Raw genomic sequence first — 16,022 nt, 5'->3', positions numbered from 1 at the left:
GGGTTGTTGATATTTAATGTAGAAAGTTGAAAATGTGGAAGATGTGGTAATGTACTGAACATGTAAATATGTTGAATAAATACGTGAAAAGCATAAAACTGGCTTGCTTACAATAATCCCTGTGTGTAATTATAGTTAGCTGAATGTGAATTTGTGGTCACATACCATCTGTTAACCTGGAAGGCACCAGCAGGCCTCTCCTACCAAGTTCTGCCAGTGCCAAGCAGCCTCCATGCCAAGCATTGTCGGTTTCTTGGAAGCTGTAAAAAGAACACACATCAACGCAGAACATGTCAGTGGAACAAAGTGCTGTTGTGCAGGGGCGTGTTTCAAGCTTAGCTGTTGGGCTTCATCTATGGGTCTTTATTTACTGCCATAAAATTTAGAAATTAATGTGAATTATGAGCTCATAAAAACGCCTCTTAAGTTGCAGATGTAGCTACTAATACCCGGTGACTCACATGTGGCCACCTGACACACCCCGCTGGATGCTTTATTACTAAAAAGCAATTAGTGACAAATCTAGCCAGTAAGCAGACCATCAGGGGTAAAGCAGGAAACCAAATAAAATTCATTATAATTATTTATTCCCAAGCTGCTCAAAGTCAGCCAAAGTCATGAATCCTGTATACCTTAATGCTAAAATCAAGTAATATAACATAATTTTACACATTTTTTTTTGCCAACACAAATCTATCCATCTGCCATAAAACAGAAAGAAGAATAAAGTATGCACGATTGAAGCAGGAAGTGCCAAGACATTTCTACCACAAAACAAATTGGTGCATCAAAATTTCCTGGGGGATGACCCATGGCTTAATATGTGTGCCCTGTAATGTTGAAACAAAACCTACAAACTTGCTATCACCTCAAGAATAAAATATAGTTGTAACAATTATATGACAGTGTCACCGAACAAAATTAACTTTATAATCTTCTTTAATGTTGAATTTGTGGCAGATCTGGATTGCATTGAATAATAGAAGTGAACAAATAATATACCAAGGTGTGTGTGGCTTAAAGGAGCTAAGAGTGTGTTTGAAATAATAATAATAAGCTGAATAATGATGATAACAATTACAATAAAGATTTGCATATGGCACCAGATTCATTCAAAAGTTTTAGGGTTAAGCGCTGTATCTCTACTGACCCAAAAATGCCCCTGTTGCTGTGTGATAGGTATTTTAAAAAACCTAAGAAAGTACAAATGACAGAGTGTGACTGATGGAGAGCCAATACGCCCCCAGCATGAACCTACCTGAAGCAGTCCAGCACTGATCCAACCACCTCATCTGCCAGCTCCTTGGGAAGCCTCCCAGTAACCCTCCCAATGCTGAAGGGTTAAATAATAAAACACATGATTATTGTAGCACATAAACTATTTCAGAGAAGCCGTCTTTGACATCAAGAAAAGCAAAGACAAGTAGCGACAGGGATGATTTTTCATCAACACTTCAGGCTAGGTGACACATGAACAGATTGTTACCCCTTTGCTGCAGACCAGCGCACGATTGTCTCTTTATCTTTCAGTCCCCCCAGCAGATACTCTGTAAAAAAAACATGCAAATTGGATTTCCTGAGCAGAGGCATTACAATAACAAATATTTTAAACACAGTAGAGGCTGAAACTGACCAATAACAGTCTCCACTTCCTCAGGAATGTCATAGTCTTGCTCCAATTCTTGTGTCTCCACTTCAGGAGTCACAGCTGCAGCGCCGGTGGTCGATTGGGACATGGAGAGGTTTGCTGCAAGAGAGCGGTTGCCTCTCTGATACCTGAAAAACACAGAAAAAGATTTTTTTTAGGGCACTCAGTTCTGCCCTGGGGTCTGATTGAGACATAAATGTGTTGTGACACATGTGACATTACTAACTATGAAGCACTTGCTGGAATCTTACTTGATATTGAGCAATTCCAAAATGAATGGGGAGCCATTACTGAATATTCAAAGCACTTTGTTTTGGTATTGACCATATTATTTAAATTGACTTAAATTGGCTATGGTTTGAGACCTAGTTTTCATAGCATTAGATATAATTAATTTGTATTATTTCTGACCTCCAAGCGGCCAAACGTGGCTTTAGGAAGGTGAGGCCAAGCCTCTGGATCAGTTTGACACCGAGCTTCCTCAGCATGGCCTGGTTGCTCTCTGAGAGGTGTTTCTTCTCCAGACACTGCATGATTGTAGGAGCTGGAAAACAAATAAAGATATCAATATTATCTGTTGTAATACGGTGATAGAAAATAAATTGTTAAATACAAAATAGAATAGACATATATTTAGACATTTCTGGCTAGAGGCTACTAAAAAAAACATGTGCCTTTTGGTCAGAAAAAAAAAAGCTCACTATGTTGACAATTCAAAATTTCAAATATTTACATGCGAGTGTGTTTGCGTTTCACATATACTCCAACTGCTATTGACAAGGTACGACTGGAGTGTCTGTGCATCAGATAGCATGTGAAAGAATAAATCATATTCATGCATGTGAAGGCTCTGCTGTTTTACTTTAAAGGCAAATATCACCCAATGTCTGCATTCAAATATCTCCCCTCCAGCGTAGGACATTTAGATAACGATTTGCAAACACAAATAATTCTGTTACCACAGGCAAAAGCAACTAAACTAGACTACACATGTGAAAATTACAAGCTTCAATGACTCCTGTTTAGGAAATTGTTTTTTTTTGCTTTGACCATCAAGTGTATAGTAGAGAGCAAAGTGTTGATTTTTCACTTAGCAGCAGATAAATGGGGAAAGGGAACCTACCATACTGCAGGAGGTCATCTCTTTTTCCATGTTTGAAAAGCTTTGCCTAGTGGACAAAAATAAGATGATCAAGTCAATCTAAGATACTACAGAGGGTGTGATTAAAGCAGCATCATTGCAGTAACATTTTGGAAGGCATAACACTTTTTTTATTGGACTAATAAAGTGAAGAAATACACATTAAGGCCTTAACGTACCAGGAGTGTGATGACTAAACACAGAAATTAAAACTGCAAATTTGCAAATTTTTGTTCAATAAAGGTTTGAAGTGATTCGCAGGCAGAAGACTAATTACAAGTTACCCAAGTTGTTGTTGACTAAATATATGCATAAAAACAACATTTCAAAAACACATATTGACATGCTAATTAATCACATGAATAAAATGCTTCCTGTGTGTAAAGATCTTTACTCTCAAAAACCAAATCAGGGCTAGCTATTTTCTTGACAATTTCTTTTTGTCCTTAAATCTTGATTTCTTTGCAGCACTTTACCTTCAATCTACACAGAAAAACATGCAGGATTGGGTCCTGTAGGCTTGTTGACTGAACACACAGAGTCACTTTTGAACGCCCTAAGCACCAAATAGGTTGGGACAAGCTTCACTTCAGACAATAAATACAAAGAGACACTTTCTGAACATGTTATGCAACTTTACGTGCCAATGATACGAATGTAATGTACTCGCTTAAGGGCTGCATTACATTACCTTAGCCGACAGTAAGTGATTTGAAAATACCCTTCATCACTGTTAGAGATTTGCAGTGAAAACAGGTGTAATGTGAGAGGCATCAAGATGAAAAAGTGGATTTCAAGTGCCCATAATGTCATTCGTATTTGATGAAGAACCGTTTAGCTTAAAGCAGTGGATTAAACTGACATAAGTCACCTGAAACAGCAGGTCCCACACACGCAGCAGGTGCATTACACACCTGCCAAAACCACATTAGTTATTGTGTGAGACATACCAGTCGTGTCAGCTCTTGTAAACTACCCTGTGCAGGTTTTAATACAGCAGATTACACCGACTTTCAACATACACACACAGGCGTGCATGCGACACTCCAGGTTTGATCGGTCAGCGTGAGAGTGTTTACCAGAGACTGCAGGGCACCGTCGAGCACTATTATGTCTCTCATTGACTTGTCATCAGTCTGGGATATAGTGGTCAGGCTCCAGTCCAGAAAGTCACCGAGGCGCTTCTGTTTCACATCAGGGCGTGTCATGAACCTGTACAGTCACGTACAATGAGACAAGAAAGCAATGAGAGGTTTCATGTGGATAAAGACATGCAGTAAAGAGGATCATAGAACAATCTTGCCCTCTACTGGCTGCAAATCTAATTGCAGAATTAGAATCAGAGAGGTTAAAATAAAAAAAATAAAGATAAAAGAGTTATATAGATTTTTTTTTGGGGGGGGGGGGGGGGGGGGGGGCAACTGCCATATTTTAATAGTGTCTTTGAATTTTGACATCACAACTGACACAGGCTTTACATAATAGACACACAGCAGACATTTGGCCTTGATGTTTGAAACAAGCTTTGTTATTATCCAAAACACACTGGGAATCACTTTGCATACATTCAGTATAACATAACATGAAGGTGGTTGATGACATGAATTTATCGGAGTTGGAGATTATTATCGTGCAGCATTCATAACAGGGTCATGTGCAAACCTTTTGAAATCTGATTTAATGATTTTTAAGACCTCACCAAAGGAACTGTTATACTTCTTCCACACAATATTAATATAGATACTTTTCATGTGTTGATATGTATCTCCAGAAAACAAACCTATGCAAAATCACACACAAGAATAGCTAATGTTTAATGTAGTAAACTTCTAAGACTGAACCCTACCAGTAGCTCCATATAAGCCAGGGCCAACAATAACACTCCCATTTGAATACTGAGCTGTAATCACACACAGTGGTTCTTGTTATTGTTTTTTGAGTTAAACACTATAAGTTAAACATGATATAACCTTACACTGTACGATCATATCATGTTTAACTTACTGTTAATTTACTGTAAGGCTTACAGTGATCTATGGCAAAACAACAATATTAAACAACTCATGATCAGGTGAACATCAGTGGAGATTGAAAAGTTACAATTACTGACATCATTGATTTATTTCACTTTTTCAACTGGCCGAACTTTTTTCAACTTTGCCTAGACTGAAGCAACTGAGTTTACATGTCTAACATGTCGATAGCATGGCACAGAACAAAATATCAAAACATATTGTTACATATATATTTTTGTATAAAATATAATTAAATGACCGAATTATCAAGTAGAAGTCTTTCCTTGGGTACCAAAATGTTCTGAGACAGTCCAAGACAGGACACCGCTCTCTAACTCACACAAGCCGGTTAATACACGTTCCTCGTTTTTATTTTATTTATTGATATATTTATTGTGTGTGTCATATTTATTTGTTAATGTAGGCCTCCGCAGTTTTAGACGCATTTGCACTAACCGTTTGTCCATATTAGCCTTTAATCAAACTTGTAGTCAGCACTTGCTGAAGCGGTCAGCAGACGACGGTTGCGGCTTCAGTAATATTAAACAACACCGGCCGTAACGTTAACGGACTGATTCTGGCAAATATTAAAGAGCCGAGGTCCTTAAAGACCCCCAGGCTATCTTTAGCTTAGCATCACCTGGAATGGTTTGTTTACTTCCTCAATCCTGTTATCTCGAGGGAAAATCGCGAGAGCAGGTGAAAAACCGACCCTAACATACCGTGCAATAAAATAATTAAAAAAAATAGCTTCAAAAGATATGCAAATCTGCAGGCGCAACCACACTACATGTGCCCGGGTATATTTCTAAAACTATTAGAATTATGTCAAAATATTTTTCTGCCATCACCTCAGCTCTGCGTTTATATATTTATATAATACATACTCAATAGTGATGGGACGAACAACACTAGTGCGTCAGCACTGTGCCGAGCACACAAGAGTGAAACCCCGTATTGGTGCGTGTATCGCTTTTTTTTAAAAATCATGTGACCGATACAGGTGGTGTGTCGTTTCGAAGTGCTGCGCCAAAGTGTGTTTACAAGGGAACAAACTGTATCGACATGTTGTGGGTTTGTTGGATGGAGTTTTGCTGTTGCTGTTGGATTTTTGCTTGGCCTCACCTTGTTCCACTGACTTCATGGATCATTCCAAGAAGTTTTCCCCAGTCTGAAATAATTTAACTCTTAATTTTATTACAGACTAATTCGCTATATTTTACATACCAACTCAGTTTAGCATTTACACAAACAAGGTTTTAAGCAAATTTTAAACTCTTCTCATGAACAACTTAACTCAGCAAACAAATTGAACTCAGCAAATGAAATTATACAATGATGAGATCATATTTTAAGTAAAGGACTGGCGATTAAATATTTCACAGGCTGATGTTGGGTTTGCAGCATGTTAGCTTTTCCATTTCATTTTCATTTTGTTTACCTCCAATGATTTTATAACTACTGCAGGGGGCACTATTGAGTGACCAACACAGTGTCAATACAGTGATGACACAGTTTGTGTAGTGTGTCAATACACTCCTTGAGGTATCATCATCCCATCACTAATACTCAACATATATTTGTGAAAAACAGAAAAAAACTTTATTATCATGTAAAAAATACTCAACAATACTCAAGTAACAACATGAAGATGTCACCTTGTTATTAAAAACAGTTGTTATGAAAGGCAGCTTGTTAATAAGGAATAAACTTTTTATTTGAGTCAAATATAAATGTGCATCTATGTGTATTTACCTTTCAATAGACACAACTTCCTTTAAAAAGAAAAACAACATGGTGGTGGTAAAATAATACCGGTTTTCCTATGAAACCACTGTCCTAGAGTGCTTCATAATAATTATTTTCTGTATGAAGTTTGAGTCACTGCATTTCTACAACTGCCTATATTTTGTCACCGGTGAACTTTACTCCCATCTACTGGATTTTATGATGTATGGCATTTACTCATGCATCATATGCACCATATTTAATGGGATCTTCCTTGGTAATAAAGACAGATTCAGTTGCAGACAAAGAACAATTGATATATCCTGTGGGTCAATCTGCCGACTCAATGAGTTTTATTCTAAGGCCTATTAAGATGCTTTCAGAAGTATATTCCTACCACCTTAAGATATGGAACTTACATCATAAATATATATATTAATGTTAAAGAAAACCTAATTGACATTTACATTTCACCCCACTAGCCTTTATCATGAGATATTTATGTAAAGATAAAGTTTCTGATAAATGTGCCTTTTGTGCTCTGGCTTCTGAAACTGTTTACACTTATTTTGGAACTGTTTTTTTGTTTGATATTAGTGATTTAATTGTTGATCATATCCTTCTTGAATTTGTTTTGTTATTGAACATGTGTTGTTTGGGTTTTTTTTCCTGTCTACTAATTACGATGTAATTACATGTGGGAGGTTGGTGCACTTACTTTGATACCAGTACAGATGCAGCATCCCGAGGACTGTCACTGACGAGTAGATAAGACTGGAAAAATAAATACATTGGATATATAACATAACTGTAGAACATCACAATATTCTTAAACATTGGAGTAACTGCAGACAATTTCACAAACATTCCCGGGGATGAAAAAAATCAGTTCAGATAAAAGCTTCTGGATTCTCTTTGATGAACTCAATTTCAACAGGAAAACATACTGATGATTTGTTTCTTCTGTTTCTGTAATTATGAATATAGCACAGTCTAAAACAGCAGAGGGTGCTTTGTTATAAGTCACTCTGTGTCATAACTGTCACATAAATACTGCTGTCAAACATTAAGACAGTTTATTTAGATATTTTTTGAGAATGTAGAAATCCAGATGGCAGAACCAGGCCATTATTTGGAGTGGGACCTAAACATATAGATTGTGATAAGAATGTCTTGTGCACAAAACAGCAAAATAAGATCAAAATGATATACTTAACTTGCCTTTGCAATAGCTAGAATCCGGTCCATGATGGGCTCTCTGGCCTTGCCGCTGTCTGACTCCAGATGACCATCCAGACGATAAAGGTCAAAGGGTATGAGGCAGGTCATGGATAGCCACAACAACAACATGTAACGAGTTTCCCAAGTCTAGAATGAGAGGATGGTTAAACACACTATTGTTAAATCTTTGACAAAGCTAACAACAAAAGTATTACAACTCTGTAGGGTGTAAGTGTAAATGTGAAGGCATTTTTTCTCTTTCGCCATTTTTCCCCTTGAGAATACATGACAGTCTCACCTCAGAGTCTTTGGGATCCTGTCTGGACAGCAGGTCCAGAACTGGCTGGACATCTGCCACCTCATGGGGAAAAAGCTGCATGAAGATTTTATATCCTCTGACCTGCACAGGAAAAAATAAATCAATACAAAAACCCTGAGAACTGTCTTACAAATCAGGGTTTCTGAATCAGCTGGATAACTTTGCTGTGTCACTGAAATGAGTGTCACAGGTTATACTGTTTAGTTGGTCTGGTGGGTTTTCACTGACATAGCAGACAAGAAACAGATAACCTTGTTAGACTCGCCGCACCACCAGCCATCTCATCTCATCTCAGCATGCTCTATTCTAAAACTACAACCAAGATAGTGGTATCATATGAAACGAGTGGTGGAGTTCTTGCAGAAATCTCCAAAATGTTTTGATACCAAATCAGAGCATGGATTTTGCTATGGCGTTGCAATAGGTCTTGGTGTCTTTATATGCCGGTTTGGGAGGAGTTTTGACCATTTTCGTCAATTCTCCAGTGCACCAATACTATGAAACAAATGGTATCAACTTACAATTGATGCAAAACCTAATGAGACATAATTGAGCATGGGGATAGCCATCATATACTTTTATCATAATGTTTTAAACCCTTATAAACTAAAAACTTAACACAATGTGTATTACAGATTTATGACTAGAAAACGTAATCAAGATTATGTAACCCACTTTGATGTAGCATAATGAAAGACATAAATTGCTCTACAGTGGGTCTCATTATGTTTTGACTTACCTTACAGATGATGTAGAGAAACTTGAAGCTCAAATGAACCAATGAAGGGGGAGACTTCTCACTCCTCACAAGCTCCAGGATCAGGTTCAGCATCCATTCTAAACCCCAATTAAAGCATTGTAATCAAATATACATTATCAAAATAAATCTACAGCACTAATGCAGATTTAATTTAGAGTTATCATAATACCTAAGTGTGGGTCCAGCAGATGAGGCTGCTCTTGATATCTGTTCATTATCACTGTGGAAGGAAGTGGGCAGTGTGATGAATTGCGAGTAAGCCAACACCCCCAGGCCAAAGCACTGATTAAAAGATGTTTATTTAAGGAATCGTGTTCTCTGTAGCCTGTCTCACCCAAGAACCTCTGTGCGGCGGACTCGCATGTCACCAAGTCCCCGTGGACCTCCGGCAGGCCGGAGATGAGCGCTCTGGTCTCGCTGCTCTCACTGAAGCCCCCCAACACACAGGCTTGTACTATGGACTCTCCTCCTTCACCACCGGGACTCCCATCCTCTTCCTCCGTTAAGGCCATTCTGCAAGTCTTCTACCCTCAAAGTGTCTTGTAGCACAGGCTAACGTTAGCGTCTGTTGTTATAAATTATGAAGCACGCACTTAGCTAGCGTAATCGCACTTAGCTAGCGTAATTAGCATTCATGACTGGCAAAAGGAATGTGGATTAAAAATTACGTTTACAAGAAGCCGGAAGTTGTTCAATTTAAAGCTGCGACACAGACTTGGTCTAGAGAGTACTCATGAGGAAACTGGCTGCATATAAACTGGAATAAATTGCACTAAACAAAACCGAAGCACCAGCCTTCTCTATTTTGATGCGCCATATCATTTGTGTTGCAGCTGCGGGTCCCGCCCCGGTACGGCAAGCCAGAAGGTTCAAAGGTCTCACATTGTCATGTGACAGCTCTTTTGTGAATATAAGTATTGATTTCTGGTTAACCCTCTGGGCTCTGAGCCTATTTTGGCCGTTTTGAATACTTTGAATTTTGCCCTTCATGTACCACATAAAAAATGTTTACTATGCCCATATTTGGTATCCATTTTTCTCCACCTATATTATCTGACAATTACTTTCTCACTTTAACCTACTTGATCAACATATTGAGCCCGAAAATCATGAAATCCGAGTTGAAAAATTATACTATTTACTACAATAAAAAACACAAATATGCTCAATGAAATGTTTTGGAACTTGAAAATGTAAACATAGGATGCAAATATGAACATATAAAAAGGTAAAATTTAAATATAATAAAACAATATGCAAAAAAGTCCCATAAAAACATGTATATTTATAGGCTTTTTTTCCTTGTTAGCTGCAACTCTTCAAAACAAACTATGTGCAAAATTACACAGGGAGCTACACCAACACGCAAATATTTCTATACTTTATTCCTATCATATCTTTGGTTTTACATGACATCAGGACGCCACGATCATAGACCCCAGAGGGTTAATGTGGTGGAAGACATACTTAGACCTTTTATCTTAATTAAAAGTACAAAAGTAGGAGCAACCAAATACTTAGATTAACACAGTAAAACTAGGCCACTCATTGTGCAGGATTTATTATACATCCGTTCACATCATTTGTATACATTTTTTCTATTGATTTTTTTTGTTATTGTTCTATCATTTAATATTATCCCCCTTGATTGTTCAATATTTATGCTTTTTTATTTTCTTTTATGCACATTTGCTGCTGCAACAGTACAATTACCCCATAATGGGACAAATAAGGTTGTTGTTTTTTATTTATCTTATCCTATTTAAATGTATCTATATATACCTAAATATTACTTTACATACTGCTGGGTATCTTATTTCATCCTGGGAAACAATTAAGTATTAGATGTTACATTATCAGTTCATTGATTAATCATATTTTTTGTGTTAATCTGAGGCTGAAAAATAACTAGTAACTAAAGCTGTCATACAGATGCAGTGGAATAAAAAGTAGCCAACAATTCCTCTCAAATGTAATGCAGTAGAAGTATAAAACAGCCGAAAATAGAAATACTAAGTACCTCAATAAGTATCTATCTATAAAGCAACAAGCGTCTGTGTGTGTGTCTGTGTGTCTAGGGCATATCTCGCTGACCGTTAGTCAGACTCACCTAAGATTTTGTATGTGGCTTACCTCATATTTTCCACTCCAATAGTGTATTTGTTTAACAATCTACCAGTGGTGGAAAGTAACAAAATAGGCTACAAATGCTGTACTGCATAGTTATTTGGTTCAATAATTTACAAACAGTATGTGATCAGTAGGCTATATAAACTATTGTGCTGTGTTATAGATTTAAGTATCAAAATATCAAGTATTCAGCTTCTTCTGTGATGAATATTCAGAAACAGTTTAACACCTAGGCTATTTTGGTATTGTTGTCACAACAAGAAATTCTGGAGACATTTGCAGATTTGTTATTGATCTTTAATGGGAAATGTGGTGTTTGGTTTCTTCAAAAACCCAAGAAAATATGACAAATAATTATGTAGTGCATAATAGAACTCACAGTGTTAGAATGTTCTGTTTCGTCTTTTCAAAAATAAGCCACACTACTTAGATAGTGGCAGAGAATGGAAGGGGGAGGTAGAGTGGAAGACATGCAGCAAAGGGACATTGGGTTGGTTTAAAACTTGGGTCTGCTGCGACAAGGACTCAGCCTTGTGGTATGCCTTATGTGATATTATCTACAAGGATGGGCCAGCCGACCAATACTATTTTTGATCAAATTATTATCTGTCAATATATACATAATACTTGTTTGAGATTAAGACTGTGAAGCTTAAATGTGAATGGGAGTGCAATTATTTCAGTAGGTCCTTCATGATACTTATTGATGAGCCCCTGTAGCCACCACCAAAGTGGTTCCAGTGATTCAGATAGTGGAAGAGTTGGTAAAGCTTATTTCTCTTTGCAAAACCTGGCGCTTTAGGAATCTTTTCATGGTAAGCAGAGTAAAAAGAGCTGTCAAAGCCACCAAACATCCCTGCAATACCCAGCTCATACTCTGAGTGGCCATAGAAGGAGGCTGGGTCGAAGATGACTGGTCCTTCTGCCCACTGTGCCACATTGCCTCCCCATAAGTCTCCATGGAGGAGAGCAGGAACGATCTCCACATCTGTGAAAAACTGAGGGATCTTCAGCTGTAAATAACAGACACAACATATAAATCTGACTATAGACACAATCATAAGTATGTGTGTACACTATGTTTCGTGTCTGATTGGGTCAAAGAGAGGGTGCACCTGTAGCTCGGCCCATAATTCTCTGGCTTGCCTGTCTCCATAAGATTTCTCCACCAGGTTGAGCTGGTGCTGCAGCCTCTGTTGGGAGTAAAATGTCAGCCAGTCGTCCTGCCACCCATTTTCCTGGGGAGGTAAGGGGGGAAATTTATGCAATAAGGACTTCTGTCACATCTCAAAGACTTTGAGATGCACCACTAATGTACTACATCTCAGAAACTACTACACAGTTCAGTCTTGCGTAGAAAAAATATAAAATGTTTTTTTCTTACCTGCGGTATATATCCACAGCATGTCTTTACACTAAAGCCATATTTTTCAACAGCGGCCACCTCTGATTGTCCAGCTCCTTTTCCTGTGTACAGTCAAATAAGTTGGAGTAGTACATATTTATTAATTAGTATTAAACTCTGTTATCACTGTTATCCAGTGTATTAATGGCAAGGTAAAATATATTTCTGTGCATTTGTCTACATTTGCATGTATAAAAGTGACATTAACATGAATTACCCACTGTCTGCTGCTCCTTTTCTAATTTCTCCAACTGTTTCTTATTGTGAACATGCAAGTCCGCCAGCTGCTCTCCTAGATGCTTTGAGTACCTTCATATTGGATTTTAAAGAGTAAAGTACTTCATTAGAAAATAACAAACTATACTTTCACAGATGTATTTTAACAATGCCCTCTAGTTCTCATTACTATTACTTACTAAACTATTGTAAGAGAAAACTCTTACTTGCTAAGACCTCTCATGTCCAGATGTTCCATCACAAATACACATCCTCCTGTGTCAAGCTCAATCACCTTCACAGGCTTGGGTACTTTAACAGTTTCTGTCTTTAAAATGGCCTCCAAACTTGCCATCTCCCCATCAAACATCAATTTGGCCTGCATGAAACAACAACAAAAGGGAATTTGGGTTGGTCAGCAGCGCAGTAGTACAGCAGATATCTGCACTGGCATCACCATTTTGCAAGGTGTGCACAAAGTTCAGGAGCAATCAAACACTATCTGGCTTTCAAGCTAGCAGCTTCATATAGTCTAGACACCAACTACATACAAGTAATTCTAATGAATTAAAATATTTAAAAAACGATGATAAAATACCTCGCTCTTGTGATTTATCTTCACAAACACTCTCCCAGTGTCAGTATCATAACTCTGGCCCTCGCTGATACATCCACCTCCTGAGTAACCAGTCGACTTCAGTAGAGCTGTTCCCAACTCTTTCTTTAATTTAGCTTCCATTATTGTGTCCTTCAATCACTTCTAATGGATTCAATTCGTGTGAATGCTAATAACAACGCATGTCGACAATAGTGCGTAGAGTTTAGGGGGCGTTTTGACCGTTTCCGTCGTGTAAGCCAACGAGAGCTCTAGCTGGAGGATGGTCGCGTCAGTCTTGTTTTTCTTCCGTTAGATTTATAGGGGGGACTAGTAGCCAATCAGAAGTAAGACTGAAATGACGGACCCCTACTTCCTCCAATCACAGCGACGTGTGACGGTCATGTGAGCGTCGCCATGGTGCTAAATGAAGCTAAAGCGGCTATATGCTAGAAAACCGAAATGAGCAGCAATGACATTTGTCTGGTTCTTGGAGCGACCGGTGTCGGAAAAACGTTGTTGCTGAAACGTCTACAAAATATCCTTTTTTGCACAGCTCAATGTTTTGCAATAGGAAACAGAATTGTGACCTGAAAGTGCTTTGCAGCTTAACTTACGTTAGCTACAGCTAGCTAGCTAATTTAGCCACGTTTACTGCGCAACACATAAATATGTAATATATACTAACCCAGCTAGGTAAGTAGCCTATTATATACGGCCACAGATACCTTCATGTAAATTAGCACCAGTTTGAGTGCAAATGCAGTTACAAAAGAATTTGTAGAAGTATATTGGTTAAATAAGTGATTTGGTACTCAAGAAAAATAGTGTGAGGATGATATATGACATTGTGCTAGAAACAATTACTTTAAAATGACACTTTTATAACTGACAGTTTTTGCTTCTAAAGCGGATGCAATGCCTCCTGTGGATATTTTTCCTGACACTCTGTGTTTACAGCTCAGTTTGCATGGATTAGGTGGACTGGGGGACACTCCTCCTACTCTGCCCACAGTAAGTAATAATGAAAGGTAGTTTTAATCATGGATGCATTACTAAATGAGCCTACTGAACACAGGCCCATGGGCCTAGAGTGTCAGGGCCCCCCTTGCTTGCACCTACAAAATGTCATTCAAAAAGACACGTACCAACCAGAAAGGGCCTCAAAATGACCACAAAGAAACATAAAACGACTCCAAAGAGAGCAAAACCACAACAAAGACATGTCAAATGATTACAAAAACACAAAACTACCTAAAGATGCAACAGATCAACAAAAAGCAGGCTCAACAACTATAACATATTTTTGTCTTGCACCTATGTCAGATACTGTAGTTGGTGGGGTATTTTGTATAGGTGTAGGGGCCAATTGTTTCATAATCTGCCAACTATTTTAACTAGCTCAGTTTTGAGGACAATTTCATAATGTCTCCACTGTGTTTAAACCTCCACAGGTAGGAACTAACCTGACAGACCTGACACTGAAGAAGAAGAAGGTGACATTAAGAGAGCTGGGAGGCTGCATGGGCCCTATATGGCCGAGCTACTTCAAAGACTGCTGCTCTGTCATTGTAAGTTTTTGTTTACATCCTGCATATTATTGCAACATTTATGGAGGTAAATAATTGAGTGTTGGAATCATTAAACTGAATGTCTTTCTTTGTGTTTTCTCATAGTTCATGGTGGACTCAGCCAACACTGCTCAGGTATCTTCCTCCTGTATCCAGCTGCTGTCACTACTCTCTGCTGATCCTCTGCACAGTGTCTCTGTGCTAATTCTGTTCAACAAGAGGTGACACTCGCATATACATTCACTTGCCATACCTGCAAAATGTCATATCATTCAACTCAACATGTGTCCAAATCATAATTCTGTCTCTTGGTGAAAGCTATTCATGCTGTTGTGTTTGTTCTTATTTTTATTTCCACTGTTCTCCAGGGACATGCCTTGCACTATGAGTCTCATAGAAATGAAATCGCTGTTTAGATTGGATGACATAATTGCATCTGCTACTCAGCCAATCAGAACACTGGAACTCAGCGCCCGATCTGGAGAGGGACTTCAAGAGGTGCTGAACTGGCTGGAGTCCATCATAGTCAAGTGAACTATCATACATTTGTTCCTTATACAGTCATGCAACTCTCAAAGGACTTTGAATGGCAAGACATGTCAGTATCCTCTGTGTGAGTCTGGTTACACACAGCTTTTAAGAGGACTCAATGATGTGTTTAGTGTTGGACACACTAAAATACTGTTGCTGTATCCTTGGTGCTATATAAATATGGTCCCTGGTTATGAGAGTGAATGGGGAAAGACATACATTAGTGATATCATGGCCACGTGGAATGCTTGTATGGTTTAACTTCTGTTAAATCAGCACTACTTACCTTCAGTTAACAATTTTTGTACTGGTCACTTTTACTCACTAAAATTCTGCACAGGTAAACAGTGAACTGCTGAAACTCATGGCTGACTGTGTGTGATTGTCATGTTACTCTAAGAACTGGCTTAATACTGAAACAAAATAAGCTTTTGCACAGTTTTAATTACTAGTTACGTGTAAGGAACACATGTTAGAGGAGCTGAGATTACTCTACATGATGCAGCAGAGTAGTGATACGTCACTACCAGCAGGGGGCATAAAGTGCATATCAAATACTGTTGAACTGGGTGTGTGTCTGAGTTCTGATGATTTCATATGACATGTATTGATAATGCAGGAAATGGGAACATTTAAAACAATAAAAATCAACTGAATGTAGCAGTTTTCCAATTATACCCTTATATTTGATGAGTCAGTGGTTCACAAGCAATGAATAAATCAGGATTCATACATTTTCTAA

The 16,022-nt window shown here is 38.1% G+C and overlaps 3 protein-coding genes across 6 annotated transcripts in view; 1 reads left to right on the top strand and 2 right to left on the bottom strand.

The window, feature by feature from the left end:
- The window catches only part of tbcd (tubulin folding cofactor D), a 33,234-nt gene extending 23,548 nt beyond the window's left edge, over positions 1 to 9,686 (bottom strand). For 2 of the 3 annotated variants that reach the window (XM_059348405.1, XM_059348406.1), the window contains exons 1-13: positions 9,167 to 9,686; positions 9,002 to 9,052; positions 8,812 to 8,909; positions 8,052 to 8,153; positions 7,754 to 7,900; positions 7,251 to 7,306; positions 3,869 to 4,001; positions 2,772 to 2,817; positions 2,060 to 2,192; positions 1,634 to 1,776; positions 1,487 to 1,547; positions 1,259 to 1,333; positions 166 to 260 (exon numbers count right to left, since the gene is read on the bottom strand). In XM_059348405.1, the coding sequence (XP_059204388.1) occupies positions 166 to 260; positions 1,259 to 1,333; positions 1,487 to 1,547; positions 1,634 to 1,776; positions 2,060 to 2,192; positions 2,772 to 2,817; positions 3,869 to 4,001; positions 7,251 to 7,306; positions 7,754 to 7,900; positions 8,052 to 8,153; positions 8,812 to 8,909; positions 9,002 to 9,052; positions 9,167 to 9,344 (1,318 nt within the window). In that variant the 5' untranslated portion in view covers positions 9,345 to 9,686. Of the gene's footprint in view, positions 1 to 165; positions 261 to 1,258; positions 1,334 to 1,486; positions 1,548 to 1,633; positions 1,777 to 2,059; positions 2,193 to 2,771; positions 2,818 to 3,868; positions 4,002 to 5,260; positions 5,399 to 7,250; positions 7,307 to 7,753; positions 7,901 to 8,051; positions 8,154 to 8,811; positions 8,910 to 9,001; positions 9,053 to 9,166 lie in introns of those variants that run through there. The other variant, XM_059348407.1, reaches the window with a different exon arrangement.
- Positions 9,687 to 11,295: 1,609 nt separating this feature from the next.
- fn3krp (fructosamine 3 kinase related protein) lies at positions 11,296 to 13,593 on the bottom strand. Its single transcript, XM_059347903.1, has 6 exons — positions 13,182 to 13,593; positions 12,811 to 12,962; positions 12,585 to 12,676; positions 12,347 to 12,429; positions 12,078 to 12,200; positions 11,296 to 11,975 (listed from the first exon to the last, which is right to left on the bottom strand). The coding sequence occupies exons 1-6, from the start codon at positions 13,320 to 13,322 to the stop codon at positions 11,637 to 11,639; spliced, it is 930 nt and encodes a 309-aa protein (XP_059203886.1). The 5' UTR covers positions 13,323 to 13,593; the 3' UTR covers positions 11,296 to 11,636.
- Positions 12,875 to 15,801, top strand: arl16 (ADP-ribosylation factor-like 16). 2 transcript variants are annotated; one of them, XM_059347905.1, is made up of 5 exons: positions 13,540 to 13,717; positions 14,138 to 14,192; positions 14,633 to 14,749; positions 14,855 to 14,970; positions 15,118 to 15,801. In XM_059347905.1, exons 1-5 carry the CDS (start codon positions 13,641 to 13,643, stop codon positions 15,281 to 15,283), a joined length of 531 nt encoding a protein of 176 aa, XP_059203888.1. In that variant the 5' UTR covers positions 13,540 to 13,640; the 3' UTR covers positions 15,284 to 15,801. The 2 variants fall into 2 exon arrangements, with proteins under 2 accessions (XP_059203889.1, XP_059203888.1); XM_059347906.1 differs by lacking the exons at positions 13,540 to 13,717; positions 14,138 to 14,192 and adding an exon at positions 12,875 to 12,892.
- The last annotated feature ends 221 nt before the right edge of the window (positions 15,802 to 16,022 follow it).

This window comes from Centropristis striata, chromosome 13 (assembly GCF_030273125.1).
Source record: "Centropristis striata isolate RG_2023a ecotype Rhode Island chromosome 13, C.striata_1.0, whole genome shotgun sequence".
Taxonomy (NCBI): Eukaryota; Metazoa; Chordata; class Actinopteri; order Perciformes; family Serranidae; genus Centropristis; species Centropristis striata.
The sequence above is the reverse complement of the archived record's forward strand: the minus strand, read 5'-3'. Positions and strand labels throughout refer to the sequence as shown.